The following is a 19,628-nucleotide window of genomic DNA, read 5'->3' on the forward strand; positions in this document are numbered from 1 at the left end:
ATTGAGCGCGGCAAAAAACACAGCTAAAAACGCTTTTTCTGCCTTCCATTGATTTTAATGGGAGGTCAGAGGCGGAGCCACGGTAAGGAAGAGCATGACACTTTTTTTTACTGTGAGCAGCTAAAAACCGCTGCGGAAAATAAACTCCTCCACCTCCCATTGAAATCAATGGGAGGCGGTTTCGGACGTTTTTTTGCTGCTGATTCCGACGCGGCTTCCACGTCAAAAGCTCTGTGTAAATTGGGCCTTATATTAGCGTTTACTTTTTATTCACTTGTATGAATCCCTCCCAGAAAAGAAAGCACTATTAGGTTCTAACTGATAGTCGGGCATCCCCTGTATCGGCAGGGATCCCCACCGTTTAACTCCTGAGATGCCTCACCACAACAGGGATTCCTCTGCATCCACGACGAGACCATGCATACAGCAGAGACAGCATCACAACAGCGCATGCGTGTTCACTTCGGCAAATAATTTTATTGTTTAAAAATAGTCCACCATAAAAAATACATATAAGGTATTAATGCTATTATAGAAACCCAGATAATGTATGATTTATGCCGCATGGCTTAAAAAAAATAATTGCAAAAACTTTTCTATTTTTGTTCCCACTCCCCAGAAAAAAAAATTATTATAAATTATACGGTACATGCACCAAAATAGTGCCAAGAAAAACGACAACATGTCTGGCAAAAAAAAAACAACAAACCTTTACACAGCTATGTCAACGGGAAAATAAAAAAGTTATGAATGTGTGAATAAAAAAACCAAAAAAAACAATAGGTCGGTTCTGCAGGGGTTCACTTTATTTTTTCTTTTGTGCCTTTATTTATTTTTTGTATATAGACAAGAGAAGACTGTTCATATATAAAGGCAAACCCCAGAGATCACCATGACAACTTCACAATAGGAGCCCTCTCCATATGTTATCACCCTAATCAACATTGATTTAGGTGCTGAAGGGATTAAATGGGCTTGAGGTTTTGTATTTTATGTGGCAGAGAAGTCCCTAAGGCACTAGGGTCCGGGTGCAACTGCTACCTCTGCACCCTGTAAAACTATGCACCTGCTTACTCCTCTAACAAACCAGAGATATGATGAGGAAGAAAGAGAACACAATCCAAATCACAATGTAAAAGTGAATGTATTGCGCCACCTAGTGGCTGTGAAGTTGTATTACACAGTGTTTTTAACATTGGACACAACTACATGTTCACCACTGTGCACCATCACCCAGAGCACAAAAGTACAAGGCAGAATCAGACACCTCTAGGCTGGAGATGGTTAAAGATGTGGTTGTATCGCTGGTCTCTGACTGGAATTTTTCAGGCTCCAGATCTGTATTATAACGGTGGATGCTAGAATAGCTCTTGGCTCCCCGGGTGAGCATATACTGCATTTCTTGAATGTATTGACGATACCAGTACAGATATGGGCTAGAGCTACTAGTTGTATAGTTACAGGATAATATTACTGATTCCCCGGGATTAGCCTCCGCTTGTTGTCTTTCGGAGTTGATGACATTTCCTAGCACTGAACCTGTTACCAGAAGAGAATTGAAGATTTATAAACTGAGAAAACTTCTGCTTCATTTCTTAGAGAATAAACTTTACATTGGAAAACAAGTTTATTGCATGTTGAGAAATGTAAAGAACAGAATTATCTGAGCTGCAAAATGATGGAAGAAAGAAAGAAAGATAGAAAGAAAGAAAGAAAGAAAGAAAGAAAGAAAGAAAGAAAGAAAGAAAGAAAGAAAGAAAGAAAGAAAGAAAGAAAGACACAATACAGATATGTAGAGAATTTAGACAACAATTTTTTTAGAATATTTGCAAATGCACAAAATGAACACTCATCTAAGAATACACTATACACAGACATTCACATGTATAAACTGCGCTGTATAATATTATACTTACATGGTACAAAAGAAAGAATGGTCAAAAAAGCAATTAATAAAAGAAAAACCATAAAGCTACGCATTCTCTCTATATGCAGAAAATACAGCTGCACGGTATGACTGATGTGAACTGTAGTACAAGTACAGTAACTGCTGGTATATGGTATGGTGGTAGGGATATGACTGCAGTGTTTAGAGGCGGTATCAGCTCAAAAACACTCTGTCTTTTAAAAGAGTTTGTTTTGCTACCTCCCAGCGATCAGCTCTAATCTGTTCTCAAACCTGGCAGAAAGTGGTAAATTTTCTTGTAGCGCCACCACAGGGGAAACTAAACATGAGATAGTGCCCAGTCATATCAACGTGTTGTCTGTGTAATGCAAGACGGGATCGGCCCATCAGAGCGAGAAACGCGATTTCAAACCGCTCTTCACTCTGGCCAAGAGGCAAGGATCCTAAACAGAGGTTTTCCCTCTATCAACTAATAGGGTAAATGAGAATGGGTTTTCTAAACCAGACAACCCCTTTAAGTACAGTCATGTCATCGTCCCAGAATCCAACACATACAATATACAGAGTATTAGATCCTAACATTATATTATTACACAGTTAGGCTGATATTCTGCTAACTACAAGTATTACTTTATGCAATAGCTGGCGCCTTATATTCTAGAAGGCTTGGTCAGTGGCAGAGTTATCATTCACAGTCCTCATAGCATGTCAGCCCCCTTATCATTTTACTTTAAAACAATGTTTATTAAGTTCTACAAGTATAGGTAAACATCATCATTAGAAAAAAGAGTAAGACTTTGTTCACATCTGCATCAGATCTGGTCAAAAAAGCTGGACAAAATAACGACAGAACTCATTATAGTTGTCGTGGAAGTCAATGGCTCAAAATATATTAGACTGAAATTTAGACGAGTGTTCCAACAGACACTCACACCAGGCACTTTATCCAACATCCTAATCAGGATATTTCCTACCGATATATATCGAGAGAGGAGAAATAAAACACAGACGCTGCTGGTATGCTCAAAATACTCCTCTGGGGGTTTATTGCCAAACTCAATTATAATAATATTGTAATGTTCGTGACTGCGGGCTGTCAGCTCCAATCCCCTCCTGACAGCCGCAGCCAAGAGTCGGCAAGCACTGGCCCCAGCCTCCTCCTCAAGAAATGCCAGCGCTCACTTCGACTCACCTCAGCTGGATCCCGTAGGGTGCGCGCGCACGCTCATGCCCGCTCTTAAAGGGGCAGCGCGCGTACCAGACTTCTTGATGAACTTTGACCCGTGAGTACCCTGGACTATAAGAGGGGTCCAGCCCCCTGCTTCTTTGCCTGAGCCTTATTAATGTTTCCTAGTTTGTCTATGTGATGGCCTCCTAGTGTGTTTCCTGTTTCCTGTCCCTGTTCCAGTTCCTGTTCCTGTTCCTTGCATTCCATACCATCCTGGTCGAGCACTGTGCTGTGCCAAAGTCGTGTCGTGCTGTATTCCACGTCTGACCTGCTTCACCTCGCCTGATGTCTACCTGCTGCCTAGTACTAGCCGAGTCTGCCCTGCTGCTGTCTGAGCTGCCACAGGTACCTATATGAACTATAGACTTTCACCTGCGCCCTGTTGGCCAGCTGCCTTACCCCCAAGGCGGTACGGCCCAGTGGGTCCACAGACCCTTCGTGACAAATATCATTCAAATGGGGCTTAGACTTGAGGTTAACCAATCAGAGGCAATGTGACAATAACTCTTATTCAGCCAATAGCAGACCATAAGAATATTTCAAGTACATAATTCTAATTCTTCATTAAAATGCTGACATCAGGTAACACCTGGAGACAAGCATATAATGGGCAGTTGTTAGTGGTTTGTTCTCATGGGGGAATTTGTTGCGATAATGAGAAATAGTTGCACTTTATGTCTGGGCGTTTAGCCAACCCGCTACAATGGGGTATGAAGGCCAATTTATGAACACATGAAGATAAGATATTTCTTTGGGACTATTATATAGAGAAAAGGTCATTACAAAATGGAGAATACTTATTTTAGTAATTCGGCATCCTGCTTGATAATTCATAATGTATTTTCATACAGAGAATATAAGCAAATAAACCATCCTTCACAAACCCCCCTTTTTCTCATATTAAATTACAGAAATTATATATTATAATTATAAACCTCAAACAATATATTAATAGGGCCACAACTAATAATATAATGCCATCACCAATGTAAAGTTTGGGTATAGGGTCCCACCAGTGCGTTGAGAAGTCCTGTACATCATCATCATACTCTTCTATCTTCTGCTCTTCACTGACTGTCACCCTCAGGGTAACCCACACAATTATGGTGTCAGACTGTACAGTGGTGTCCAGTGGGGGATTTATTATTACCCTCCTCCTGGTCACTTACTTATTAAAACACTTGGATGCTGCTAACGGGTTCACTTAGTTTTTTGGTCTTCGCTTTACACTGATCTTTGCTGATGTCATCAGGACTTGGTTTGGTCCTTCTCATCTGTCAGACACCGTCTCTTTTAGTATACATCACCAGGCTGTACTGTGAGCCTGGGGTGAGTTCCCACATAGACGGATTAGTGGAGTTTTATTGTGACTACCACAAACCCTCCACATCTGTCCTCTTCCTCCGGTAAGTTACTTGTCTGCGCGGCTGCTTAGAATTGTGACACTGCCGTCAGTTCAGGACAACTTTATGTGGTAATAACGTCGGAATGCTTAAACCTATCCAAGCGATTCTGAGATTGTTTTCTCGTGACACATTGGGCTTCATGTTCGTGGTAAAATTTGGTCGATATATTCAGTGTTTATTGGTGAAAAATTGCAAAATTTAGAGAAAATTTAAAAAAAATAGAATTTTTCAGAATTTAAATGCATCTGCTTGTAAAACAGACGCTTATACCACCCAAAATAGTTACTAGTTCACATTTCCCATAAGTCTACTTTAGATTGGCATTGTTTTTTGAGCATTCTTTTATTTTTCTTGGACGTTACAAGGCTTAGAATATAAATAGCAATTTCTCATATTTTTAATAAAATTTCAAAAGCCTTTTTTTAAGGGGTCTCCGTTTATACAAACGGTCAAAACTGGGGTCATCTCGGTGTGGGCATGGCTCATTATCAGTATAATGTAAGAAGCGAAGTATTGCCTAATTTATTTATTTTTTTAGGTTCCAGTTCAGTTCTGAAGTGGCTTTGAGGGGCCTATGAATTAGAAACCCTGATAAAACACCCCATTTTAAAAACTACACCCCTCAAAGTATTCAAAACAGCATTTAGAAAGTTTTTTAACTCTTCAGGCATTTCACAAGAATTAAAGCAATGTGGAGGTGACATTTGCAAATTTCATTTTTCTTGCTGAATTTCAATTTTATTAAAAAAAAATTCTGTAACACAGAAGGTTTTACCAGAGAAATACTACAAAATATGTATTGTCCAGATTCTGCAGTTTTTAGAAATGTCCCATATGTGGCTCTAGTGTACTCGTGGACTAAACCACAAGCCCCAGAGGCCTCTTTTTTATTAGAATATATTTTAGGCAGCATGCCAGGTTTGAAGAGGTGTTGAGGTGCCAAAACAGTAGGAATCCCCCAATAGTGACCCAATTTTGGAAACTGCACCCCTCAAGGAATTCATTTATGGTTGTTGTTACCATTTTGACCGCACAGTTTTTTCACAGCACCTATTTGAATTGGGCTGTGAAATTAAAAAAATGTCATTTTTTCCAATAAGATGTCATTTGTGATCCAAATTTCTTATTTTCACAGGAAACAAAATACCCCATTTTGTTGCCCAATTTGTCCTTAGTGCGGAAATACCCCATTTGTGGTGATAAACTGCTGTTTGGGCCCATGGGAGGGCTAAGAACGAAAGGACCACCATTTGGCCTACTGGAGATTTTCTGGTGCGAAGTCATGTATGCAGAAGCCCCTGAGGTACCAGTACAGTTGAAACCCGCAAGAAGTGACCCCGTTTTAAAAACTACACCCTTGAGGCATTCATCTAGAGGTGTAGTGAGCATTTTGACCGGAGACATACGCCCCATAAACTGTAATGTTGGTTCTCACGGGTACGGCAATACCCTCAATGTGGCTGTTATCAGCTGCCTGGGCACACAGCAGTGCTCAGAAGGGAAAGATGAGGGGGATAAGCTGTGCAGAGTGCATCAGGGTAAGTAAATTGGGGTAAATTATAAACCAAGGGATGTATGATAAATTTTAAAACACTCTTTCATACAGAGCTCTGGTTTTTCGGGACACGTGTCACATTGATCTATTGTGTCCCCCCTTATCACCCTCTTATAGCATACTTTGCACCTCTTTTGACTTTTTCCCTTCTTGCCAGTTTGGGGAACATCTCCTGGAAAGTGTTGCCCTGGTACGATGCGTGTGGCCTCGCTTCCAGAAGTACTGGGTGCCCCGCCCTTCCTGGTCCCTAAAGATTAGGTTCTTGATAACCACCTCTTGAAATTCCAGGAAAGTTCCCCTCTGGCCTGTACATCAACGTAGCACGTACACATTGTACAATGCCATCTGTATGATGTGCACTGCCAGCTTCTTATACCACACCGCATGGCGCTGTAGGGCTTCAGGACTTGATCTGACAAGTCCACCCCTCCCATGTACCTATTGTAGTCCAGGATGCAGTCTGCTTTGGGGGTCTCTGTACTGGTACCTCGTACAGGTACATGGGTACTGGTGTGACATCTCTCTTGTCTTGTACGTGACACGCAATATGTTGCTGCTAGAATGTGCCCTGCTCTCACCCCTTCTTGTTTGCCCAAGCAGTTTCTTAGGGAGGCCTCTCAGATTTCTTCTAGCAGTGCCGCAAGCCGTAGGACTTCTGGAAGCGAGGCAGTTGAAGAGTGGGATGCTGGTATAAAAATTATCCAGGTAGATGTGGTAACCCTGTTCCAGCAGTGGGTGCACCAAATACCACACAATTTTTGCATTAACTCCCAGTAAGGGGGGGGGGGGCATTATGGGGGTTGACTACTGGTGTCCTTTCCTTTATATATCCTAAATTTGTAGGTATACTCTGATGCATTCTCACACAGCTTATACATCTTCACGCCATACCTTGCCTTCTTACCCGGCAGGTACTTGCGGAATTGAACCCTCCCTTTAAAATCTACCAAGGACTTATCAATAGAAATACACTTCTCGGGGGTGTATGCTTCGGAAAACCGGGCACTGAAACGGTCTAATAGGGGTCTCCGTTTATACAAACGGTCAAAACCGGGGTCATCTCGGGGTGGGCACGGCTCATTATCAGTATAATGTAAGAAGCGAAGTATTGCCTAATTTATTTATTTTTTTAGGTTCCAGTTCAGTTCTGAAGTTGCTTTGAGGGACCTATATATTAGAAACCCCTATGAAACACCCCATTTTAGAAACTAGACCCCTCAAAGTATTCACAACAGCATTTAGAACGTTTATGAACACTTTAGGTGTTTCACTGGAATTTAGAGCAAAGTAGAGGTGAAATTTTCGTTTTTTTTGTCAGAAAATCCTCTTTATACCATTTTTTTTTATAACACAAAAGTTTTTATCAGAGAAACGCAACTCAATACTTATTGCCCAGATTCTGTAGTTTTGAGAAATATCCCACATGTGGCCCTAGTGTAGTAATGGACTGCAGCACCGGCCTCCGAAGCAAAGGAGCACCTAGTGGATTTTGAGCCCTCCTTTTTATTAGGCACCATGTCCGGTTTGAAGAGGTCTTGTGGTGCCAAAACAGTGGAAACCCCCCAAAAGTGACAGCATTTTGGAAACTAGACACCTTGAGGAATTCATTGTAGTTTTCTTGGGGTGCATGCGACTTTTTGATCAGTTTTTATTCCATTTTTAAGTGGCGTGGTGACTAAAAAACAGCAATTCTACTATTGTTTTTTTATTCTATTTTTTTTACAGCGTTCACCGTGCGCTATAAATGACATGTTCACTTTATTTTGCGTGGCGATACGATTACAGCGATACCAGATGTTTATAGTTTTTTTTATGTCTTATGGCGTTTGCACAATAAAATACGTTTTGAAAAAAATCATTTACTTTTTGTGTTACCTTATTCTAAGAGCCAGAACTTTTTTATTTTTCCATCAATAAAGCCGTGCGAGGACTTATTTTTTGCGTAACGAACTGTAGTTTCCATCAATAAAATTTTTAGGTACATGCGACTTTTTGATCTCTTTTTATTCCATTTTTTGCGAGGTGAAGTGACCAAAGAATTGTGATTCTGGTACGGTTTATTATTATTTTCTTTTACGGCGTTCACCGCGCAGGATAAATAACAAAATCATTTTGTAGTTCAGGCCGTTACGGATGCGGCGATACCAATTATGTATAGTTTATTTGTTTGTTTATATATTTTTATTAATAATAAAGGACTGATAAGGGAAAAGGAGGGATTTTTACTTTTATTACTTTGAAATCTTTTATTTTCTTATTTTTACACATCTTTTTTTTACTTTTTTTTAACTTTATTACTTTGTCCCACTAGGGGACTTGAGGGCAGGAGGCCCTGATCGCTAATCTAATACACTGCACTACATGCGTAGTGCAGTGTATTAGAGCTGTCAGCTACTCACTGACAGCAAGCATAGTGGGTCCTGACTTTGTCAGGACCCACTAGGCTTCCGTCGATGGCATAGCCAGACGCCATTGTTTGGTGTCCGGTTGCCATAGTCACCATCGCCGGCCGCTATCGTGTAGCAGGCCGGCGATGGCAGCTTAACCCCTTAAAAGCCGTGATCGCTATTGAACACGGCTTTTCAGGGGTTAATCAGCGGGGACACAGCGATCGATCCCCGCTGTAGGAGCTGTGACAGCTGCTGTACGAGACAGCAGCTGTCACAGCTCCTGCATGTGTCGGGAGGACGGCCGAAATGGCCGTTACTCCCGTGACGTACTATTCCGTCATGGAGCGCGAACAGGGCGGTTTCCATGACGGAATAGTACGTCACTGAGCGTTAAGGGGTTAAGGTAAGAGGCCAAGGCAATAAGCTCCCCCCTCATATAGGCTTTATGTGTCTCCCATAAAATGGGCCTGGAGACCTGTGGGAAATCATTAAATTGAAAATATTCCTCTAACTTAGAGGCAAGAGACGCACTATTCTCGTCTTGTTCTATTATCTTGTCATTTAGTCTCCAGATCCATTCCCTTTGAGGAACACACCCCAATTCCAAAGTAATACACACCGGTGCATGATCTGAAACCGTAAGACTCCCTATATCAGCGCGCTGCAAGTTCGGCAACAAAGATAAAGGAAGGAAAAAATAATCTATTCTATGATAGGTACCATGGGGAGCAGAATAGAATGTTTAATCTTTGACCGATGGGTTACCAACCCGCCAAGCATCAACCATTCCCAATTTTGACATGAGCAATTTGAGCCTACGAAGTGTCAAGGGTGATAAAGTTTGAACCAATGAGGTAGAATCCATTGGTAAATCAAAGGAAACATTAAAGTCTTCCCCCAAAATAAGTTGACCCTCAGAAAAGGAATGAAGGGACAATAGGGTAGACCGCAACCATCTATATTGACCTACATTAGGAGCATATAGGTTAGCTACCGTAATCTTCATTCCGAAAACATGGCCCTTTAAAAAAAGGTATCGACCTCCCTCATCTATCATGGATGACTCTACCTGAAAAGGTACATTCTTATGAATAGCGATAGAAACCCCCGTGACTTAGAGGAGTAAGTACTGTGAAACCATTGCGAGTAAGTATTTACCGGTAACGTAGGGATGTGTGCAGGCCTAAAATGTGTTTCCTGTAGAAATAAAATTTCAGGAGCATGCATCCGTAAAGAACTAAAGACCTTGGACCTCTTCTGAGGGGAACCCAAGCCCTTCACATTAAAGGAGCAAAACTTTAACCTACCCATCTACGTCTCTGACCAATAAGCAGTGCAGCAGGCGACCAGACAGTAGACCGTCATCCGAGAGATACAATGCCACATACAAAAATAAGAGATACAGTAAAAATAAAAAAACGTTTAAGAAATATAAAATAAAAAATAAAACACATGAAACCAAATTAAATCAAATGAAATCCTCCCTATTGTCAGTCAGACACCTCGATTACTAGTTCTGTTATACAGTGGTAAAATGTATAAAAAATACTTTATTGAAATAAACTGCGCCCCCCTACAGCCCGCTTTGATAATTTTATTGGTAAAAATTCTATCCTACGACGATCTTACGTAGTCCAAGATACTGAAACCTGTAAAAAAAACACAGACAATAAAACATATAAGACCGTTACAAGCATACAATGTGATATACTTACATACAGAAGATGATTCTTTCCAACCCTGTCGCTGTCAGTGAGGATGTTGCTGCAGACGGAACCCCTTTCAAGAAGCCAGACGTGTCAGAAGAGATGGACACAGAGATTCCGAGAGCAGTGAAGGAGGTGGGGGGCATGTCTCAGACTGGCAGGAAACGCTTTCTATATGCAAGTCTGAGACAGTAGCAGCCATCTTGGATCCCGGACAACTGCGACCAGAACGAGGGAACGGAGCGGCAAGCAAGAAAGTGAGGCAAGAAAGTGAGGCCAGCAGGTGGGTTAACAATAATTTTACAGTTTAATTGTTTTTTTTTTGTGTTCATAAGAACGAGGGTCCCAAACCCCCAGATCCTCCTCACTGCACCCCCCACAGTGAGGGGGACATTGAATTGAGCGGCGGTCAAGCGTGCACGCTTCCATTTCATTCAAAGTGTATGGGAATGAGGGAAACAGCTTGAAACAGCTTGAAACATTCTTGACTGCCGCTCCGTACAAGCTCCGCCTGCATGGGAGTGCAAGTTTTATTTGACTCAAAATGCCCAAAATGTTAGGCTGGGTTCACACCTGCGTTCAGCTTTGCGTTATTCTCCTCTGTCAGAGCAGAGCAATGGAAAAATAAGAAGCGCCTGTTCCGCTGCACAACAGACAACACCTGCCGCCAACTAAACCCATTGACTTTAATGGGTTTTGTCGGATTTCTGTTGGGGTGTCGGTTGTTTTAACGAAAACAATAGTGCAGCATGCTGCACTATTTTATCCGGTATTCTCTGTCAGATCTGCAACGGAGCCTCCAACGCAGCTGTGAACAAAGCCTAACACAAAAGTTTTGTATTTTTTAAGCTGGTTCACAAAAAAAATAATTCTAAATTCTACTGGACCAACTGCCTATTTAGGGACAGGCAGCAGCTCCAGGAGCAACATCATAAGGGTAGGGACACACTAGGCGGATATGCTGAGTAAAACTACACAGCTTATCCGCCCCGGTAGCCGCAGGGAATTCCGACAGCAAAGCCGCACCAAATAGTGGTGCAGGTTTCGTGAGGCATGTCCGCTGCGGGAATCCTGCAGGGAAAAAAAAAGTTTCGTTTTGCCCTGGCCGTAGTTTAGGTGACGCATCTCTCTTCTGAATGTAGCCCCGCCTCCTGGGATGACGCTGTAGACCATGTGACCGCTGCAGCAGTCACATGGGATGAAACGTCATGACAGAAGGCCGGGCTGCGCTAAGAATAGAGGATCGCGTCACCAGGACTACGGCCGGGGCAAGTCTAAACTTTTTCATAAATGTAAAAAAGTACCTTTTTTTTTCCTCATTTGTGATTTTTGCGGCAGAACCGCAGCATTTCCGCAACAGAGGAGCAGCGATTCCACAGAATAAATTGACATGCTGCGGCTTAAAAAGCCACACTGCAGGTCAATTTTTTTTGCAGCGTGTGGATGAGATTTGTTCATATCTCATCCCCTCTGCTGCGACTGTAATACGCTGCGGATTTTCCGCAATAACATGTGTTGCATAAAATCCGCAGTGTTCATGCCTAGTGTGTTCCTACCCTAAGGCCGGATTCACACGAGCGTGTGCGTTTTGCGCACGCATCATTATGACACTCTGTTTGTATGTTTGTAAACAGAAAAGCACGTGGTGCTTTTCTGTTTTCATTCATAGTTTTTACTGCTGTTGCGCGAATCACGCTCGTCACACGGAAATGCTGGGCGTGATTTACACGCACCCATTGACTTCAATGGGTGCGTGATGCGCGAACAATGCACAAATATAGGACATGTCGTGAGTTTTATGCAGCGGACTCACGCTGCATGAAAATCACCCCGGGCGCAACTTAGAGGGGGGCGCCAGCACCACCTCCTCCTGCACTATAATTGTACCTGTGTCTATAGGACACAGGTACAATTAGAAGCAATGAATTGCCGGGTACGTTCCGTGCCCGGCTATTCAGCGCTTTTATACCAGTGAAGCGACTGGTACCTTTTGTACGACTGGTACGCTTCTTTCAACCCCCAGGAGACCTGCGCAGAAGAGAGCAGGTCTCCATTGCTGCTGGCCGGCGTGGGAATGGGATTAAGGTGAGTTTGAATAGTTTTTTTTTTTTTATTGTAATAAAAAAGTGTGTGGCTGTATCTACAGGGGGGGCTTTATCTACAAGGGGACTTTATCTACGGGGGGCTTTATCTACAAGGGGGGCTTTATCTACAAGGGGGACTTTATCTACAGGGGGTCGACTTTATCTACGCGGGGGCTTTATCTACACGGGGGGCCTTTATCTACAAGGGGACTTTATCTACGGGGGGACTTTATCTACGGGGGGCTTTATCTACATGCGGGGGGGCTTTATCTATGGGGTGGGGGTGTCTATCTACAGGGGGGGCTATATACTGGGGTGGGCTATCTATGGAGCACCATATACAGGGGTGGGCTATATCTACAGGGGGGCTATATACAGGGGTGGGCGATCTATGGAGCACTATATATATGGGTAGGCTATATCTACAGGGGGGCTATATACATGGGTCGGCGATCTATGGAGCACTATATACAGTTGTGGGCTATATCTACCGGGGGCTATATACAGGGGTGGGCTATATGTGGAGCACTATATACAGGGGTGGGCTATATGTGGAGCACTATATACAGGGGTGGGCTATATCTACAGGGGGGCTATATACAGGGGTGGGCTTTCTGTGGAGCACTATAGGGGAGCTATTTGTGGGATACTATATACAGGGGTGGGCTATATCTACAGGGGGACTATATACAGTGGTGGGGAATATCTACAGGGGGGCTATATACAGGGGTTGGCTATACGTGGAGCACTATTTACAGGGCTGGGCTATATCTACAGGGAGCTATATACAGGGGTGGGCTATCTGTAGAGCACTATAGGGGGAGCTATTTGTGGGAAACTATATACAGGGGTGGGCTATATGGGGGCACTATCTACAGGGGTCTCTATGGGGGGCACTATCTACAGGGGGCTCTATGGGGGGCACTATCTATAGGGGCACAGTCTGTGTATGGGACACGGTGTATTGTGCTATTATAATTAGAGGTGCAGTGTATGGCGCTATTATATTTAGGGGCGTAGTGTGTGGTATAATGATAACTTTATCTTTATTTATAGGTGTAGAAATGTTGGAAAAGTGAGAAGCTGAAGACATCTGAGCGGCAAACTGCAGAAATGGGCTGTGACCGGGAGAAGTCATCATAGAGGTCTGGACCGGATGGAGAAAAATAAATGTTCATTCTGCCTCTAATCAGCACTGTAGTCGCTGTAGGATCTGCAGCGAGATGATTATGATATGATTTATTTTTTGTGAAAAAGCATCTCCCAGCATATCCTTATCATTGTTCGGGCCATGCTGGGAGCTGTAGTTTTAAGCCGTACAAACCTGTACAGCAGGGGTTGCACTAAATTGAGCTGTATTTGTGCTGGTGCTGTATATATGTATTGAGCTTGGTTCTGGTGTTGTGTGTAGAGCTATATTGCTTGTAAAATGTACAAATGTTTTTATGCTCGAGTTATATAAAAAGAAATGTGGAAAAGAAATGACACGTCATTGATTGGTAGAGAAAACAAACACGGCGAGGGGGAAGGAAATGTCGGGAAAGAGGTTGGGGGGGCAACAAACTGAATCTTTGCCCCGGGTGCTGGAGAACCTAGCTACGCCTCTGATCACGCGCGTTGCACGGACGTATTACACGTTCGTCTGAATAAGCCCTAACAATAAGGCCCAGTTCACAGAGTATTTGGCCCTTGATATTGGGTCAGAATCAGCACCAAAAAACTTCCAAAACCGCCTCCCATTGATTTAATCTGAAATCAATGGGAGCCAGTCGAGGAAAAAATAAAAAGCAGCATGTCCTTTCTTGCTGCGGTTCCGCCTCTGACCTCCCATCGAAATCAATGGGAGGCAGAAAATGCATTTTTCGCAGCGTTTTTTTGTCCGCTGTCCTCAATCGCCGCGGGCAAAAAAACGCAGCAAAAAAACGCGGCAAGATAGTGTGGGCAGGTCAAAATCTGGCTCAAAATTCTTTAAGGAATTTTGAGGCAGATTTTTTCTGCCTGCAAAATACTCTGTGTGAACAGGGCCATATATAATCAGCACTTTGAGACACTTTACTCACTGTGTCAGAAGAGCTGCTAACTCCCACTCCAGTCCTCGTTGTCAGGCGATGTCTTCCAGGCGATGTCTTCGGTCCAGACGTCCAGTCCTTCACCTCCAGCCAGGCTCCAGGTAAGTTGTGTGTCCGCGGGTGCGCGCGCTTTGTTCGCGGGCGCGCTCGCGGGGGGGGGCTTTTGTGGGTACCCGCGCTCGGGCGCTCGCGAGTGCGCACACGGGCATTAGCGTGTGTGCGTGGGCGTTTGCGGGTGCGCTCTTGGGAGGTCGCGGGCGCGCGCGAGCGGGCGGTGTTTGACGGCCCCCATGACTAGAGGGGGGGCCCGCAGCTCACGACATTCTTTTGGTGAAAAAAACGGCCCCATTGCAGGGGCCTGTTTTTTTCTACCAAAGGCAAGTCGCGGCAGTTGCCGGGCCCCCCTTTCAATTAGGTTTGGCCGAGCCCCTCACAGCAGTACCCCTAATACCCCCTGATTGCGGCCCTGTCCGTAAGTCTCCTTCTCCTGCTGGCGCAGGGTTTTTCTATGTGGGGAAAAAAGATGGCTCCCTACCTCTTTGTATTGATCACCGTGGTTTGAATAATATCACGTTAAATAACAAGTACCTGTTACCGTTGTTACAGGGGGCGAGAATTTTCACCAAACTAGACCTTCGTGGAGCTTATAACCTCATCCGTATCCGCGAGGGAGACGAATGGAAAACCGCATTCAACACTCGTGATGGGCATTTTGAATACCTTGTCATGCCCTTTAGACTTTATAATGCTCCTGCGGTTTTCCAGGCATTTCTTAATGAAATTTTTTTAGATCTGTTGTATAGCTGTGTGGTGGTATACCTAGATGACATTTTAATCTTTTCTCCTAATATTCAGACTCATCGTGTGCATGTGCACCAAGTATTACAGCATCTACGAGAGAACTCTCTGTTTGCTAAACTGGAGAAATGCCTCTTCGAGAAAACCAGCCTGCCTTTCCTTGGGTATGTCATTTCCGACCAGGGACTTCAAATGTATCCAGCTAAACAATCATCAATTCTCAACTGGCCTCGTCCGCAAGGACTCAAAGCTGTCCAACGCCTGCTGGGATTCGCAAATTATTACTGCCAGTTTATTCCTCAATTCTCCTCTATGACAGGTCCTATTTCTGCACTGACCAAAAAGGGGGTTAATGCCAAAGACTGGACCATGGGGGCCAAAGCCGCATTCCAAGCTCTTAAAATTGCCTTCTCTTCTGCTTCAGTCCTACATAGACCGCATTTCACCAAACCCTTTGTTCTGGAAGACGATGCTTCATCTGTGGGAGTCAGAGCTATTCTTTCACAAAAGAGTTAAAGAGGGAAACTTGTGGCCTGTGGCTTTTTTTCCAAATCATTTACACCTGCAGAGAAAAATTATGGTATTGGAGATAAATAACTTTTGGCTATTAAATTGGCCTTGGAGGAGTGGAGACATTTGCTAGAGGGTGCGCGGCATCCTATTATCATCTACACAGATCATAAAAACCTCCTTTACCTGCAATCTGCTCAACGCCTGAATCCTCACCAAGCACAGTGGGCATTATTCTTCTCCAGATTTGATTTCCATCTTCACTACAGACCCGCTGGAAAGAATACCAAGGCTGACGCCTTATCTCGCTCTTTTGACCCCACAGATCAAGAGCTCAGTCCTCAGTTCATTATAGATCCAGAACGCATTATAATCGCTGCCCCAGCTGAAGTTGTACACATTCCCAGAGGGAAGACCTACTTAGCCCCTAAACAAAGGGATTGTGTTCTTCACTGGTGTCATGCCTCCAGGGTTTCTGGGCACCCTGGCATTAAAAAGACTCTCAATTTGATTGGCCGTCAGTACTGGAGGCCTTCCATGTCCCAAGATACTAAAGACTTTGTTTCAGCCTGCTCCACCTGCTCTCAGAATAAAGTTTCTCATTTAAGACCTGCCTGTCTTTTGCATCCTCTACCCGTGCCTGACTCTCCCTGGTCGCACATTGCCATGGACTTCATTACCGATCTGCCAAGTTCTGCTGGGTGTACCGTGATCTGGGTAGTTGTGGATCGCTTTTTCAAAATGGCGCATTTTGTACTTCCGTCATCTTCCCAACTGGCAACACTGTTTATCAAGCACATCTTTCGTCTTCATGGTCTTCCTAAACATATTGTCTCTGACAGAGGAGTACAGTTCACATCCAAGTTCTGGAGAGCCTTGTGCAAACTGCTGGAGGTCAAGCTTGACTTCTCTTCCGCTTACCATCCTCAATCAAATGGTCCAGTAGAGCGGATTAATCCAATACTTGAAAGTTTCCTCAGAAATTTTTGTCTCCACGGCAAGACGACTGGGCAAATCTACTTCCATGGGCCAAATTTGCCTACAACAACCATACGGGGGAATCTACCCGCTCTTCTCCTTTCTTCTTAGTGTATGGCCAGCACCCAGGAATACTTCTACCAGTTTCTGTAAACAACCAGATAAACAGAGACATAACGGCAACCATAGTAGTTATCAGCATAACTACTGCAGACATTTTTGTCATTTTTTTGTAATTCTGGAAAGCCATGCCCACTAGTCACACCCACCAGATAAACCATGCCCCCATAAGACACACCCACCAAAGACGCCAAACCCTAAGCGTCCCTGGATAATATGAAACTTGTCCCAGATAGTTATACGGTCTGTTGCCCCTACCTATATACCTTACCTAGGGTAAATGTAAGACTAAAGGGTTTAAAAGGAAAATGGAGCCTTATGGAGCCTAATGTGAACAGGGCCTGTTGCATCTCCTTACTTTTGTGTCCACCCCTGTATTTAACTCATAAAACAGCCAAAAACTTCACTGAAAACTGCAGGTGTAATCTTGGCCTTATACATTCAGATGTGGCAATCTTGACTCTGATAACTTGTTGCAGCATGATAACCTATCTCTAAAGCTATTGAAAACCATTGAAAAAGTCAAGTGAAAGTTTTTTACTGTGTATTTACTGCATTAAAAGTCAAGTTAAAGATCGCTACATCTGTGCCGTAAATCAAAGCTAGCAAAATTAAGTGTAATACTTAAAATGAATCACAAGGTGTCACTCATTGACAGGGATTTCCTATTCTCTGTGCCTAGTTTGTCCGGTAAATATGGGCTGGGTTATGTAAGAATATCATGTCACATTACAACATACTGAGATCTGTTTTAAGATCAGAATGACATGCCATTATCGTGGGAGCTAGGTATGCAGCTTCCTAGATCATCATTTTTAATTTTACCATGATACAAAGAGAGTGGCAGTCCTGGAATAGTGAAAAACGTCCATAGATTCCCGTTACAAATACAGTAAAATTCCTTCAATCTGGCCTCAATGGGAGTGGATAGGTACCGCATTGTCTATAATTGTGCAATAATCCAGAATATTTGACAAATATATAAACTCACATTTGAGAACTTTTAAGAAAACCAGAACCCCATTATAAAACGTTTATTCAAAATATTCAGCTATCACTTAAATTTTCACTCTTGTCTTCTGCTTGTGCCCTTGAGAAAGTCCATATTTTATTGCAGTTCTGTGCTGTGAATAATTGTCTTCATGGAACAGTCTCAAATAATTAATTTGCAATTCTGCACTAGTACTCACTAGACTCCATCTGTGCCCCAGCTTTAGGGTATGTTCACACGAGGGCGTCCGTAACGGCTGAAATTACGGGGATGTTTCAGCCTGAAAACATCCCCGTAATTTCAGCCGTACCGGCATGTGCAGGCGCTTGAACCCCGCGTCAATTACGGATGTAATTGGTGCTGCTATTCATTGGAGTCAATGAATAACGGCTCCAATTACGGCCAAAGAAGTGACAGATCACTTCTTTGACGCGGGTGTCTATTTACGCGCCGTCATTTGACAGCGGCGCGTAAATTACGCCTCGTGTGAACAGACAAACGTCTGCCCATTGCTTTCAATGGGCAGATGTTTGTCAGCGCTATTGAGGCGCTATTTTCGGACGTAAGTCGGGGAAAAAACGCCCAAATTACGTCCGTAAATAGGCCGTGTGAACATACCCTCAAGGCTATGTACACCTTGGAAACTGTTCTTTTTTTTCTAATAATAAGTGTGATTGGTGCAACTTTCAAAATGCTTTTTATTAAAAAATAATTGTACTTTTTGAGATACAGCTGCTTTGTATCCTGTACACAGAGCGGCTGTATCTAGCGCTGAAACCTGTATCTGTCAGGTCCGCGGGACTGACGGGTTCAGTGACAGCGGGTCCTGCGTGACTCTGACATGCAGGATCGAGCTGCTATCGATCACATCGATGTTCATAACTTAGATGTGATTGATTACAGGTGGATCCTGCATGTGCACGATTTAGGCGCCAAAATTGACCTGATGCTTTTCTTTACGCGGTGCATATTTTAAATATGCTCACGTAAAAAAAGCGTTATATGTACTAATGCCACCATTTCCCATTGATTTGTTCGGGAAGCTTCCTTAAAGAGGCTCTGTCACCACATTATTAGTGCCCTATCTCCTACATAAGGAGATCGGCGCTATAATGTAGGTGACAGTAATGCTTTTTATTTTAAAAAACAATCTATTTTTACCACTTTATTAGCGCTTTTAGATTTATGCTAATGAGTTGCTTAATGCCCAAGTGGGCGTATTTTTACTTTAGACCAAGTGGGCGTTGTACAGGGGAGTGTATTCACTCCTCTCCATTCATTTATTCAGCGCATAGGGATCCTGTTAGATCCTTATGTGCTGTCTTACACTTACACATTAACAATACTGAAGTGTTTAGACAGTGAATAGACATTCCACGGAATGTCTATTCACAATCTCTGCACTTCGTTACTCTGTGGTAGTTACAGCAGAGGACGCGTAATCTCACGAGATTACGCGGTAAATGACGGGTTACAACGAGATCACGCTTCCTCTGCTGTAACTAACATAGAAAACAGTAACGAAGTGCAGAGATTGAGAATAGACATCCCGTGGAATGTCTATTCACTGTATTAACACTTCAGTATTGTTAATGTGTTAGTATAAGACAGCACATACGGATCTAACAGGATCCCTATGCGCTGTGTAAATGAATGGAGAGGAGTGCATGATGCTGATTGGTCAGCGTCATACATTAAGCATTAAGGGCATTAATGGGGCATTAAGCAACTCATTAGCATAAATCTAAAAACGCTAATAAAGTGGTGAAAATAGATCGTTTTTTTAAATAAAAAGCATTACTGTCACTGTTATGTAGGAGATAGGGCACTTATAATGTGGTGACAGAGCCTATTTAAGCGTGTAAAATGCCCCAAAATACGCATTGA

The 19,628-nt window shown here is 43.2% G+C and overlaps 1 gene segment (V, D, J or C); it reads right to left on the reverse strand.

Annotated features, from left to right (window-relative positions):
• Positions 1 to 1,213: 1,213 nt before the first annotated feature.
• The window catches only part of LOC142759357 (Ig kappa chain V-IV region S107B-like), a 38,557-nt gene continuing 20,142 nt past the window's right edge, over positions 1,214 to 19,628 (reverse strand). Inside the window, 1 exon segment of the V gene segment in view lies at positions 1,214 to 1,539. Coding sequence covers positions 1,214 to 1,539 — 326 coding nt within the window.

Source organism: Rhinoderma darwinii, chromosome 1, assembly GCF_050947455.1.
Source record: "Rhinoderma darwinii isolate aRhiDar2 chromosome 1, aRhiDar2.hap1, whole genome shotgun sequence".
Classification (NCBI taxonomy): domain Eukaryota; kingdom Metazoa; phylum Chordata; class Amphibia; order Anura; family Rhinodermatidae; genus Rhinoderma; species Rhinoderma darwinii.